This window comes from Anas acuta, chromosome Z (assembly GCF_963932015.1).
Source record: "Anas acuta chromosome Z, bAnaAcu1.1, whole genome shotgun sequence".
In the NCBI taxonomy this organism is placed as follows: Eukaryota; Metazoa; Chordata; class Aves; order Anseriformes; family Anatidae; genus Anas; species Anas acuta.
Genome location: NC_089017.1, coordinates 25,931,695 through 25,947,112, shown reverse-complemented (window position 1 = coordinate 25,947,112; position 15,418 = coordinate 25,931,695). Strand labels below are relative to the sequence as shown.

At 34.1% G+C, this 15,418-nt stretch overlaps 1 protein-coding gene across 4 annotated transcripts in view; it reads right to left on the bottom strand.

Moving 5' to 3' along the window:
* KDM4C (lysine demethylase 4C) overlaps positions 1-15,418 on the bottom strand; it is a 268,004-nt gene that overhangs the window by 24,562 nt on the left and 228,024 nt on the right. For all 4 annotated transcript variants that reach the window (XM_068666441.1, XM_068666442.1, XM_068666443.1 and 1 more), the window contains 2 exons: positions 4,640-4,825; positions 803-973 (listed from right to left, as the gene is read on the bottom strand). In XM_068666441.1, coding sequence (XP_068522542.1) covers positions 803-973; positions 4,640-4,825 — 357 coding nt within the window. The remainder of the gene's footprint in view (positions 1-802; positions 974-4,639; positions 4,826-15,418) is intronic.

The window sequence follows — 15,418 nt, the reverse complement described above, 5'->3', positions numbered from 1 at the left end:
ATCAGCTCAGCACAAAGTACCCTCAGAGGAGCATGAAGGTTAAAAAAGATTAGTCATGTTGTGACACAAACATCATGCAATGTCTGATGAACAGAACAAAGGTTACGATCCAATCTCTTCATTCTAAATATGGAGGGAAACAGAACGCTTCCTCAATTGTCTGCAAATTTTGTTCATATACGCTAAGTGCACAGTGTGGTCCGTAACAGTTCTGAAAAACATGGTAGTTTATGTAAGTGCATAAGGGAAATCAAAATCTCGATTGCTTTTTGGGAATGCAATAAATTACACATTCTCCTCCCCAATGATTTTTATCATTAATAATGTAATCTCACAAACTAAACACCAGAAGGTGTAAACAAGTTGTTATAACATATTCATGAGAGCTATTCTTCCCATTACATTAGGATTTTTCTATTCAATAAGGAATTTTTACAAGTTATCTCTGAGAGACAGATAAGGATACATGGAACTCCCTCTCTCATATCCTTTATTAAATACATATTTCTTATTTAATTAAAAGGCTTTGTAAGATTACTTCTGATACATTTGGTCAAATGGCAAAGACTAATTAGAACAACCACTGTTTCAAAGCCCATTAGAAAATAACCAATCTCAGCAGCAAAAGTAACAAACATGAACCAAATATTAAGACATTACCTCTTCAAGGTCATAGTTCAAGATGTTCCAACTCTCTCATTTTCAGAAACAGAAATAAAAAATGAAACTACCTAACACCCCTCCCCAACCCCCTCAAAACAAAAAGATAAAAAAGGGAACAGGTATCTGAGAAAGTACTTACCACGATGTCTTCAGGAAAAGTATCTCGACTGAAAGAGCCATCATCAAACATAACTTCATAGAAAAGCTGAGATGTCACTCCTATGACTCTGCAGCTATAGTATCGTGTATTTCTGTGTTTCGTTATGACTGTCTGCCCAACTGTAATGGCCTTCTCACATGCTTTAGTTCTCTTGAAAAAATGAAAAAATGGAAAGAAAAATTTTAAAATACCAGTTGATTAATCAGAATTGTATCTATTTTAAAGCTGAATCGATAACAATTCACTGCTCAGTAGAAAATCTTCAAACACAAAACTGTTCCTCACAGTCATGATCACACAAATTTGTTTTACACTCAAAATTTTTGCATTTTATGTGAAAACAAACAGCATCTCGAGAATAAGAAATTACAGCACTCAAAAATATTTTTGCATTTGATGCCTTCAAACCATTTGACAGTGGAGCATGTGTTTGAGGAGAGCACATGGTGAACTTAGACAATGGTTTTGTAATGTTTTAAAAGGTGGGGTTTTCAAGTACTGGATTTTGATATGTTTTTTCATAATTTGTATTTTGCTGTCTGGGATGACATAATTTAATGCATATCTGGTTCTTGTCAGAGCTGTCTACAGCAGTGTATCTGAGTACGTTCTTAGCTAAGGCTGTGCTAAACATTTGCTTTAAGACTTCAGATAGCATTGATTCATTCCTCATCACTCACTTATCTACTATATTAGTAACAGTATTTTTTTTTTTCACTTTGCATTCCATACAGCTAGTTATGTCAATCAGAAGTGTACCAGGGTTGTTAAACTATGCAAAAATTCTACACCAGTAACTGCTTAACAGTTTCTATGAAAAAAAAAAAAAAAGAATAGAACTTTCTAAGTCAGCAAATGCTCAGAAGCTCACATGATGCTGACAGCTGTTCCACATCAACACCCAACTAATGTATACCCATGAACTTCCCACTTCAAAGGCAACCTTCTTCACCTGGAAAAATAAAATCAAGAGCTTCTTATCCTAATAAAACTTTACTAGATATTTTTTTACTTTAGTCTATTCACTTATTTGAAAAACCAAACAAAACAACAACAAAACCAAACAGAACTGGAGAGTATTAACTGAATTACTTCCATGAGATAACAGAAAGCAGAAGTTTGAGATTACACCACAGAATTCCAAGAAGAAATACCCCTATTACAAGGTTTAAATGTTTCTGAAGTCTGAAAATTGAACTCTTCTGAGTTGGTGAATAAGCATAACATAATATTTTAATAGACAATACAGTCATTTAATGATAAAATTTTCAGAGAAGAAATGTCGTAGTTCATTACAAAAACAAAGGATGAAACAGAAATGCATCCTAGTTCAAGGAGAAGATTATTTTTAGTATGTTGCCTTGATAGGATTCTTGATTTATTTTCCAGAAAAAATATTGACAAGCACACTCTACAATTGATTGCATGTCCCAGAGGACATTTCCTGTCAGAAAATCCTAAGAATTTATTGATGTTAAGAATGTCAGTTTTGATCAGAAAGGACAGCTGTTATGTAACGGAGTCTATCAGATTAAAGAAACAGCTGTGGTAGTTACCAGATTATTGAGAAAGCTGTAGTTTAAAAAGCATGATTTTTTTTAGCAGTACCTATACTAACAATGAACTAAGATAGCAGCAGAAGTACAGAAAACAACCAGATACAATGGAAAAAAGGTTAACCTCTCCTTCTGCATGTGAAAATGACTTTTCCCTGCATGTTCTGTATGTCAGGACACAAAATCTTGTTAAATAATACACATAAACTAATGGATATAAAATCATAATAAGTAGCTATCCTGAAATAGGCACCTAATGCATATCTATCTAGAAATGTCATCTGACTACAGTTTTTAATGGAAGATCTTTAAAATTTCTTTCTAAATATAATAAATATTTGTTTGACAAAGATAAATAATTTCATAATTTTAAGCTTATTCCTCTGAACTGCAATTTGGGCATTGAAATGATGCATGACATTTCAAAAAAAAATGCTAATTTATGATTTTTGAGTAATATTTCCTTCGTATGTCATGTTTTTAGACTTTTGAAAATATTAAGAGGCTGGCAGTAGTTAGCAGACAATATCAAGGAACGACCACTGCATTCTCATAATTCAATGGAAAAAGGATCTCCAGTTTCCACTTGACAGCATCCTTTCATACACTGTATACCACAAAGGTACAAACTGGCCAATAATAACACAAAATGATTTAAAACAGCTCAAAAACATGTAACAGCGGATTTTTTGTAATTCCTACCCCAACTGCCCTTTCTAAAGACTTTCTAAATGCAAGTAACTGGGCCTGCCTTGTTGATACTTCTGATCACACTTTTGAAATAAAATATCACCCACGGTTATGTTTTTGCTAATCATTATGGATTCTTAGTTTTTTGTTTTTTGTTTTTTTTTTCCATTAGTATTGTTGCATATAACTTCTTTTTCTCATTTTCTTGAGAATAAGGGAGTTTTAATCAAAACAAATCCATCTGGCGCACCCATTCTCAACTGTAGTTCTGGCAATTTGATGACAAAAAGATGTGAGTGTTGTATTTCATGACCAGAAATGAACACGGTCAAAGAGGAAAAATCCAAAAAAAAAACCCACATGACCTACTATCTGTAGGTAGCTAATCACAGAGCCTTACGTGCATACTACACTACAATTCACACAAACAAAATAATACAGAGTGCAGCAGGAATATTTAAAACCATTCTGCAGAAAACAACTTTTCTGCTAGCAAACTTACTTGTTATTTCTGAAGCTGTATCATCAACAGATACAACAGACATGAACCAAACTCATCTTCATAGAAAATACATGAACAACAATATATGAATAACAACCATGCGAAGTGTACTGGTGTCACATGTTCACTTTTTTTTGGAAAGCAAAAATCTTTAAAATGCATAACATTTCTGGAGGAGTTTTAAATGGGGACACAAAATTTGTTTGCCTTTTTATGAACCACCAGCAGACTGAAATTCAGACAGACTCTTGAAAGAAAGACATACATTATATAGATATTACCTGTGTTTCTTTCACTTTTCATGGAAAAGGAGATAAAATTCATGTTCAAATAAAAAGTTTGCAACTTGAGAATTCTCGACTTGACTAACTTATCAAGTTATTTCCTTAATAAGACCGCTTGAATTTCTTCTAGTTTGCTAGGAAGCGAAATACACTTTTAAAAGCCCAAGATAAATGGCAAGAGTTCTCCCTTAACTGAGACAGTAACAATTTGTTGGGATAAAAGATATTAAAACCTACAAGACAGTTAAAACAAATTCTTCATGTGTCTCATCTAAAATTAAAGGTTTCGTCAGCATAGGCTACAAATGAAAAGAAACAGTAATAATATGATTATTCCTGACATAACAGTGTTGCTTTGCCAGATGACAGAATGATTGTAATTGGTTATTTGTAAGACATTGTTTGGCTGTGGTACAAAGAACTTACATATACACCATGTCCTTTATCACCCAGTATCTGTGAGTATTTGAAAGACACTGTGATCTGGGTATTTGTTATACATTTGAAGTTAACAAAACAGCGAACTCAGAGACTTGTTCTGCTGCCAAAACAAAACACTCAACAATGACTCTAATGCAAAAATACGTTAGGCATATCAAATAATATTTCTCCCTGGTAATAGCATAAGAAAAAAAACTTCGAGATGTAATACATGTAGTTTGTTATGTACGGAAATATGATAGAGATATTATTCATGGTGTGGACTCTTTCTTCCATTTCCTCCAGAAACGTATTTTAATTCTGTAATTCTGTTTGCTTACGAATCATTAAACAAATTCCTTACCACATTTTGGTTGATCTTGTGCCTGCAACATGTAATGTAGACAACATACGGCCAGTCGTCAGGTTCCATCAGCACTCCTGCAGCATGGGCACAGGTTACATGGAAGGAAGCTGGACAGCGTCCATAAGAACACTGAATGCAGGCACCAGAAATTTTCTTAACTCTCTGTCTGCAGAAAATACATTTCTGTAGAAGCAAAAAAAAAAAAAAAATTTTTTTTTAACCATACTACCACAGTTCCACTGACATCTGCATGTATCTCCAGGACTGAAAACTTATTTGTGCTTCACTGTTCACATTTTATACCTCATACCATGTGTCACAAAAGAATAAACATTTATGAACTGTATGCTAATATTGTAGTATGCTAATGATTAGATATAATTTATATTTGTTTCTTTTTATGTAAATGTAAGGACAACCTGTTTTGATGCTAAGCTAAGAAAAATGATATATAGATAACTACATAGAAGCTTAATTTCGAATTCCAAATTCCATACACTAATCTGAAAATTAACCTGCTCTTCCTACAGTAAGTAAATATGAAAACCTATATATAATTCTGCACAAAGTAACAGCAAGACTCAGAAATAGAGTATTCCCACAAAAATGCAGGGCTAGATATGACTTCCAGATATCATTTAACCCAGCCTCCTACTTTGAAGTTGGACTGAATCTATACCTACACAGGCTTTGGGAGATGGGTAATCCAACATATTCATACAAAAGTTTCCGCAACATCTTCAGATAACCTGTTACAGTGGTTACTTCTTCTCAAAGTTAGAAATGCTTTAGCTCATGCCATTGCATATTTCCACAGATGAAGGATGTTCCTATGTCCGTTTTCACTTTTTCCAGTCTGTTTTTTATTGATTGTGTATTTCATATAAAGGTAATAGAGTAGGCCATATTCCTCCACTTAACTTATAAAAACATTATGTCAAAAGCCTTACCGGTGCCAAGACATTCCACATTTATTCATTCATTATTACACATTCTCCCAGTATGGAGAGTACATCAAAATACAGTATCTATTCTGTGTTCATGTGATTCAGATTTCTTCATGGTTCTGCTTCAAGGCTTTTGCAAGTACAGGGCTTCTATGAAACACACAAAGAGCCCTAAGCAGAGCCATTAACTAGGTCTGGGAAATTAGCCCACCATACTATTAAAACAACAACAACAAAACAAAAACTGTGTTGTATCACATACGGGACTTAATTTCTGATAATTCTCACCACAGACTACAAAACAATGTTAGCAATTGTTATTGAAGATCATAAAATTGTCTCAGCTATTATAGAGTATAGCCATAGGATTTTACTTGATACAGAAACAGTAAATTCAGTAAGTTAAATACATGCTGTGGAAGCAGAGATTCCTTCCATTTGTTCTAATTTTTTTAGTCACTGATTTTGCCTGCCTGCTCTGGGAACAGGAGTAAGAATAATTTTGATTTATTTCTTACTGTATAATTAATAAATCAATATATTTCACATTAACTCACATCAAATTCTTCTTTCCAGGCTACCAGAAATTTTGTTTTGTTGATTATCGATTTCTATATTCTGAAGGAAATCTGCAGAAATTTCATTGTAGCAGTCAGAACTTATATTTCAATGGCTTCTGGCAGTCAGTTTGTGAGTGATATAATGATTTCTTCAAGTGCTAGCCCTGCCAAGTTCATCAGCCATTCAGGGTTCTAGTTCATGCATCACTTTGAACAGAAAAAAGCTCTTCAAATTCTGCTTTTGTGTCCAGCCCCTGAAAGCCAACAGGACTGAATGGCTTTGCACAAACGTATAGACGTAGAGCTCAGTGACATGGCTTAATAGTGGACTTGGCAGTGTTAGGTTAAAGTTTGGACTCAATGATCTTGGAGTTCTTTTCCAACCTAAATGATTCCATGATTACACGATTCTATGATAAAAGAAGCATCTGTCATCTGGAACTTAGTTATGTTTTTTGTCTTCATTCACAAAAGGGGCCAGAACCTAGCTCAGTCTGCTGTAGCAGCATTATGCCTGAAAGACTAGTATGAGGTAAAGATGATTTCACCCAATAAATGTTCTAGAGGTTTATCTGATAATGCTGGTATCAATCACATTGTGTGTTTGTATTCACATACACGAAACCATATTCAGATAAATAAAGAAACTGTTTCTTGATGGATCTTAGGGATATTTTTGTAAATACATATTCAGTACACAGTTAATTGGGAGTTCCAGAAATAAAACAGAACCACAATCTATTATATTTAATGTCTAGGCACTGAGCTCATGCAAATATATGGCTCAATTTGAATGCTTTTTCACATGTATTCACCAGTCAGCTTGACCAAAATAAGAAGGAAAGACAGTAGGAAACACACATGAGCATTAAAAATTCTAAATCTTAGTGTTATCCACAGAAATGGCTACACATTCTGATTGAAAAACAACAAAAAGAATGCAGTTCAAACAAAATTCAGAGAATGGCGAAAAGGTAAATAAAACAGGAAAGTGTAGGTAAACTAGCAGTAACTTAGGTAAGTATGTAACAGCTGGAAATGATGGTCTCCTTAAATAACTGGCTGCATGTGTGCAAGGCAGCAAGTATACTAATGTTAGAAAGTGCTTCTATGTTTGTTCCATGTACTTCTACAGTATCATGAAAAGTTCAGAGGTGCAGAAATTAAAATATTACATTACAAGGGTAATGCTTCAGAAAAAAATGGAATTACAAATACATGCATACATGTACAATTGTTCTTTCGCTTTAATATTTTACAATTTAGTATGTATGAGAAGTGCAGAAGCTGGGGAAAATACGGGGACAGTCAGAGAAGACTGCTTAAGGCAAGCTCGAAGTGCAGCTGGGAAAAGTGAAGAGCTACCAGATTTAATGAAATGGCCAAATCCACAGAAATTGGAACAAAATTCCATCCCTCTCAGTAACAGAGTCCAAGTTTTCTGTTTTCCAGTCCATGTTAACTTAAAAAGAAATCATCAGACAAACTGACATATTGTAGGAAAACTAATTTCCCAAATTACTTTGCAGAGTTGCAATTTGAAAATACTGGGAAAAAAAGAAAAAGAAAAAAAAAAAGAGAGAGGAAAAAAAAAGAAAATACAATAAACTGTCAAATAACCATTGGCTATATTCTGTATTATGTCATGCTGGTGCAAAACTACAGTATTTCAGATTAACTGTTTATATAAAAGGAATACTACTTGGCATAAGTAATTACATGAATGCAGACTTCAAGCCACACAGTAAGTAAGTGAAAATGTTTCCTGTGTTTCAACAATGAAATGAATCCATCTCAATGCCAAATACATGGAAGGTAGTTGTTACATCAGCTAACTCCAAACACACATTCGTCTTCTGTAGAATGCTCTTATTTTTCCTTTAGGTATCAAAAAGATTAGGATCACAGATATGAACAGGGAAGTTACTGTACATGCAGAACAACAAAAAAAATCCTATTTCTTCTTACATTTACCAGAAATACCAGAAAAATTCTGAATAACAGTCCTCTTTCATGTAGTACAAAAATAATCAAGTTTGATAAATAATGAAGCATTTCTTATTACTTCTAAGATGCTCTGTCCTTTGTACAACGCTGAAGGTCATGATGCTGATGTATGTTAGCTTTACAATGAGTCTCAATCCTGGACATGAATTTCAAGAAGTATATATATGTATAGATAAAAGGCATTTATACAACATTTATGAATTCACAACTTCTACAACTGTATCAGGCAGCATTTTCCCATTCAGAGATACAAGACAAAGCTCCTTCATCTTTAAAAATAAAAGTCAAACAGTTGATCGAATGTATTTCATTAATTAAAACCAGATGAAACTATAAAAATCTGCTTTGCATAGTTTTTAGGAACCTTAGCTGAGCTACATACCAAACTGTGTATTTTAGCTGTTAGTAGTAAATTGAACTGTGCTATGTCTGACCCATTTCACCAAGTCTTTCCCTCCGTAACTTCTAACTAGGAATGTATTTCTTATACTCTTGTTTGGGACTTTATTGAATATGAATTCAAATGGATTTTATCACCTTTTTCTCCCATTCTTATATATGCATATACATATACATGTACATATATATGTAAGAATGACCAGCATATGATCATTCATGACAAAAACAAATACTATAAATGTTTTGTTTTGTTCTTTTTTGTTTAAAAACATAAAAAAGAAAAATGAAATAAAGAAAAGATAATAATAAAGTGGTAAAGGGAGAAACATCAAAATTCTGAGAGAAGAATGGGAATCATCAGTTGCAAAGATGAAGAGACAATGGGGGAAGAGGCTCAGAATCAATCTTAATCAGAGATCCAGATGCAAAATGAATTGGGGAATAAATAAAATTGTTTATATAACTGGAGATTAAGAATATAGGACAGAACAATGCACTGTAATTTTCTAGATGGTGAAATGACCTATTTTGCCCCCAAAGTGAAAAAATATTCTGTCACAAATGGATTTCATAATCATGGAAGAGCTCTTTAATATTAATAAGTTGCAATTATATAAAAAGCATGGATTTTAAAGAACTCTGAGAAAACTGAATGGCAGCATTTTGTAAAAGACAGACCACTGATAGCTCTCATAATAATCTTTATGCATTTTTATATAAATAATTTGACATTGCTTCCCTCAAATAGAGTAATATTTACAAAACCAAATTCTAGACCCTAATAGGAAGATGTATTAAATACAGCAAAACTGCTTTCTGAAGCAAGGACTTATGAAAGCAAGTACAAGCCGATAGTTGTGGAAGAAAGTCAGGGCTAGATATCAAGAAACAATACGGAATGATTTATATGGAAAAGCTCACGGTAGTAAAGCATTAAACTCCACAAAGAGAAGCAATTTTGAGAGAGCCTCTAAAATTATTAAAATTAAATTTCTTAGTATTATTTAAAATCAACCCATAAGATCTTCTTTTCTACTGCTGCAGGTGGTTATTGTCCGCTGGTCAGTAACTGCATTGCATAGTCTCATTCTCTTTCATTTAGCTGGCAATTTTGGCCTTTTAGGTATTATTGGAAACAACGACTAAGAAAGAAACACCACTGTAAAGTTTAGGAACTTAGTAAAAATCACAGGTGATTTTTTTCTTTCTGTGAGATCTTCTTTAGCATTTTGTAATGAAGATTTGCTTCAGAATTTATATCACCATACAAACAGCATTGCTGTTGTGCATGATTGCATTCAATGTTTGAAATGTTGTTCCTACTGTAACCAAAATAAAGTACCCACAGGTTTTAACAGAGCAAAGATTTCACAGAGAATACTGAGAGAAGTATTATATCACCAGCTTGTCAACTGTTGCAACTTGAAATACATGTACAGTGTAATATGCACGGATAAACTAATTTTTTCTTTCTCCCGCCCAAAAGCATAATATGGGTTGGAGCCAAGCAAAGACTACAGTCTAGTCTTATTGGAAGGGTTGGCTAGGAGGTACTAGCACCAAGATTTGTTAAGGAGGCACTATGCAATGAGAAGATACATAGTATGAAGACATTTGACACATTATCTGCAGATCACTGAGCACATATTTTCTGCACAACCATCTTTCAGAATACAAAGTCAGCACTTAATTTTGGCAGATAGTGTGTTTCTATGGAAACAAGCTCATTACTTTTTTCTTTTTATGTTTCCCTTTATTCCTGATTAATCTAAACCATGCTGAATACTTCAGCTATGAAACTGACAGAGCTTAGAATCAGAAAGAGTTCCTTAGATCATCATCTATTCCACTTCTCGTTTAACAGTTTTAGACAATTACATTACAATTAACCAAGAACGTTGTTAGATAAAGTATCAAGAGACTATTTTGCAGCCCTCTGGTATTTCAAAGTTAACAACCAGTACCTTACAGGGGGGGGGGGGGAATCAAACAAACAACAACAACAAAAAAATGATTGAAGAAAGTGATTTGCAATTTCCTACTTCTCAGCAAGTCTTCCCATAGCATGAAGGCATAGCAAATTAAGGACAATAGACATTCTCTAAATATAGGTGAAATTCTGTTAATCATACTTTCTAGCAGAGAAGTAAACATCACACTTATGCATCAGCATCAGTAAGAAACAACTATTTTCTAATACCTTTGAAATAATGTAGGTTTTAGGTCCACTCTGAATGAGTGAACTTGTAAGTCGTGGCTTTGAAATTATCTTGCTTACTTTTGATTGAAACATGAAAAGATCTTGACATTAGCCAAATGTACATATTGCTTTAATATACAGTTTAAAGAGATGATAAAATATTATCAGGTTTTGACAGAAGTATGAATAGGTACAGTATAAATCTACTGTTTTGATAGAATTAATGAAGTGTCAATAGCATCATACTTTGTAGCAATAGCAAAGACATGTTTACAGTGTAGAATTAAAAAATAATAATAATAATAAAAAAAAACGCTTAGATCTTCTGAAGCACACTGTATGATTGTAATGAAAGATTCCTTGCACTGCAAGTTAAAAGACAAAGAAAAGCAATCAAATAAAACAAAACACTTTGTGAAGAAGTTTCTGTTTTAAGAAGTACCTGATAAGGTTTATGTTCTTGTGACATCCTATGTAATCTCCTTAACAGGTTAAAGGTGAGTCTTATGAGGCAAAGAGGAAGAAATAAAAGACCTTGTTAGAGCTCCAATTGTTGCCTGCACAGCACTGCTCACCACCTAAGGCCATATCTAGTCTAGGGAAGTAAGCTTTGTATTTATTTCCAGTATTCTACTACAGCAGTAAGATCTCTGCAGAAAGGTTTCTTGTCTCCTCATGCTGAACAGACCATTTTTTCAGCCTCTCCGCACACCTCTCCTGTGCTCCAGCCCTTGCCATCTCAGTGGTCTTTCATTGGGTTTGCTCCAATATGGCAATATCATTCCTGTAATAGGAAGACTAGTTGCATCTTATGAGATGCATTTTACAAGCACCAAATTAGAGGTAAAAGCAGACCAGTCACCTGGGCCTTCTGGCTACAGTCTTACAAATAAAGCCCAGGATGCATTTGGCCTTCTTCGCCGAAACAGCATTTTTGTTCAACTCTTTGTCCACCATGACCCCCAGGTCTTCTTCTGCAAAGCCAATTCCATCTTTCCTCATGCAGGATCATTAGAGTTAAGATAAATTCTAGTGACAGATTCTGTGTTAAATAGGTTTCAAAAGACACAGAACATAACAACACAAAGTAAAGAATTATAGAAGGCACACAGAACTTGCTACCTCAGTATGCAAACAATGAGTAAATTACTCTAGAAGACTGCAGGCTCCACCTCTTCATGAGTTGTCATTTAATGCAAAGCATAGCTCTGAAAAGCAGTATCATTATTTATACTCAGTGCAGAGAAGATCACTGTTTCTGCATGGCTTGTTTTATAATACTTCATATGAATACATACAGGCACACACAAAGAATTTAACATTTTAATAAGAGAGCAGATAAAATTAGAACACTGAGATGTGGCATTGAAAGGATTATATTCTTAGCAATATCCTGGAAGCAATTTACTGAAATGAAAAAATGAAAAGAAAGTTGTTATCAAAATAAAGGTATTGCCATCTCTTATATAATAAACTCTCCAACCTTCTGAGGATAGCTAGTCTGTAAGCCGATACCAATAAACCAAAAAGATATTCTCTCCCCTTCCCCAGACACAACAAAATACACTAGAGACAATCCTATAGCATTTAAGACGTATGCTCAAATGTTCAGAAACAAAAATCTTGTCAAGCTCAAACAGAAACCTTTGATGACAATACAAGTACACATATCAAAATTTAATCTACCTACTAGCATGACAGTAACGTGCTGCTTTGTGTCTTAAAAGATTAGAAAATGAGAATGGACTTCACTATAAATCCTCTGGGCAAGCAGGGGTCATGGCCAATTATGTAGGTGAATGCACTGTGCCTCTGGGAAGGAAAATATTGTGCTTGTGAAGCACACTGAATGAGGACGCAGCTGCTTGTCAAGTTGTTTTCTGTCGAAGAGAAGCTGTTGTGGACAGAATACACTATTAGACAAGAGGGATAAGTAAGGCAGTTAAGTGAGGTTATGCCACTGGCTAGGAACCACCTGGCACCCCTACAGTAGCTTGAACTGTGTCATGCTATGTCCAGGTATTAACAATAACATACAAACGCAGACAAAGTGTTTGTAAGACAAAGCTGGGGAAAAAGCGTGGAGGAACTTGGGTCTTTGGAGCTATTGTTTTTTTGTTTGTTTGTTTGTTTGTTTTAATTTCAGGAAGGGGTCAGGGCACACAGAACTTAAGCACGTTCAGCATCAACTCACAGAAATTATTTTTTTTTTCAGTTCTGAAAGTCTTGGGGGACTTCTTAGCTTACAAATAAAAGATTATTCCTGAAGCCTTCAGCCAAAAGCCAAAATCTATTTCTTAGCAAAACTGATGTTAACACTATACCTCACCAGAAAATAGTGTCATTTGAACAGCCAGAAGTGATAAGGCAGTGGAGAAAAGTTATGACATTCTTTAAAGACATACTAAAGTGTATTAACTATAAGAAGTTTACAAAATTCCACAATCTAAAATGAATCAGCTTGTGGTACCTCAGAAACAGTTAAGTTCTTTCTAAAACATTTCCCTAAGTTCTAATTCATGTAACAACATCACTGAGTAAGTATTTAGAATAATCTGACCATAATGCAGAACATGGTAAGCAGTGTCTCACAGTTTTCAGTAATTGCAAGACTGTCAAACAATTACTCTCTTAAAATTAAACCTATTAACCATTAATACAATTAATGGTTGATATGGTTCTTGGCAAAAATGCATAAGCAAAAATTGAAATTAGAACATGTTTAAAAGAAATTGGTTTTTCCCCATGTTTTATTTCCTCCTGTTGCTTTCCTACAAAAGAGAAAAACAATAAAAGACCAAGATGACATTTTTATCTTGGTCAGGTAGACAAATGACCTTCTGCTTCAAAAAAATCTCATCAACTATCATCTTTCTTGCATAAACCCAAAAGTATGTGGATGTCAGCACAGTTAAAAAGAATCCCGAGTTTGCCATGGAAACAACATTCTTATTTCAAAATAATACAACTGTTCGATGTGGACTATTGGCATGAAAGCTCCCAATCCAAGCTCACTGACAGCTTGTGGAGTGGACAGATGAGGCATGGAAAATATTTTAAATTAGTTCATTTATCTTTCTGAGACATGGGAAGAGAATGAGAATCTTTCATGTTTACAGAAAAAAAGCAGAGACATAGAGAAAGGAAAGGGGGAAAAGGTGGGAGGGAAAGGCACGTTTAAAAAATCAAAAAGAAAAGAAAGAAAAGAGGGAAAGATGAAGTAGAAAAAGGCAGGAAGGAATAGAGGGAAAGAAGATAATGAAGGAAAAGGGAAAGGGATGGGGAAAGGCAGAACATATCGCAGCTTTGAATATAAACTGAATCAGTTATGCTAAATTTCGCACCCCTTTTTCATGTAAGCTCTTAAGAAAAAGGTTAATGTTAGCTAAACTAACAAATGTTAGATGTTTGACTGTTTTTATCTTCACAGTTTGCAGAAAATACACTTTTTTTTTTTTTTTACTAAACAAATGCAGATTGTAGGTACTCCGATTACACATATTTTTCACATATGAAGCACAATTTTCACCATGTATCTAAGAAATTATGCCATACCCATCCAAGATGAAGAACACAATAGATCATATACCCAGTTAATGCAGAATGTCCTATTTGCTATGGATGTTATTATAGTCCAATACAAAGCAAGGGAGATGGCCTGAGGATGGATTAATGTACTACTGAGGACAGATTAATGTAATACAAGTCAGAAGACTCATTTTGTTCGTGAGTTTCTCTTAGCTCCTAAGAATATGATTTTGACAAACTGAAATAGGGAGAGGTTTCCTCCACTTTCAAAATTATCTACTTTGAACTTATATCACTCTATAGATATGTTTATAAAGACCATTTAGTACCATCCAAATATCATGTGGACCTAACATGTCTTACGTGTACAGGTCAAATTTGCAACAGAAGGTCACACTGGAAACTTTACACAAATTATGTCATGTATAGAAATTTACACAAGATCATGGGCTGGAATAGATAGCTTTTACATACGAATAATGAGCAAGTATTACAAAGGTCTGATTGCTGATTCTACAGTATTGGCTCTAATTAACAGTTGAACTTCACCAAAAGGCTGAGGAGCAAACTACCATCTCTGGATAACATGGTTACGTTTTGTGCAGCTATTTTCTGCTATTTCAACACAAATTTTGCTTGACATGGAAATATAAGTATTAATTTATATATATATATATATATATATATATATATATATATATATATATATATATGTATTTATATGGTATGTCTTCCTCTTTGCCTAGTTTTTTAGACACAGTGATTAGGGGTTGAGGTTACACTTTCCCTCACATTTTTATCTTTTGACATATTTCATTTTCACTCTGGGAAACATTTCACATCCTTGATGGACATTTAATTGATATGTTTAATGTTAGTATTTAGCAAGGACTTTTACCAAATGTTAAGATGTATTCCATTGCATTGCCCCATCTATACAATGTATCACAAAAAGAAAGAAGCAAACAAAAAAATCCGCTTGTCCTGTCCAGTGTGTGGTCTTCTGCCTGGTCTAAGTGGACCAGTTTCCGATCACTTTCATCACAGACAGTTTCTGTCATTTGTCTGCACACTGTACTTTTCAAAAAAGTAGCACCTCACTATAAACTTAATTAAATTATAAAGCTTTGGATTA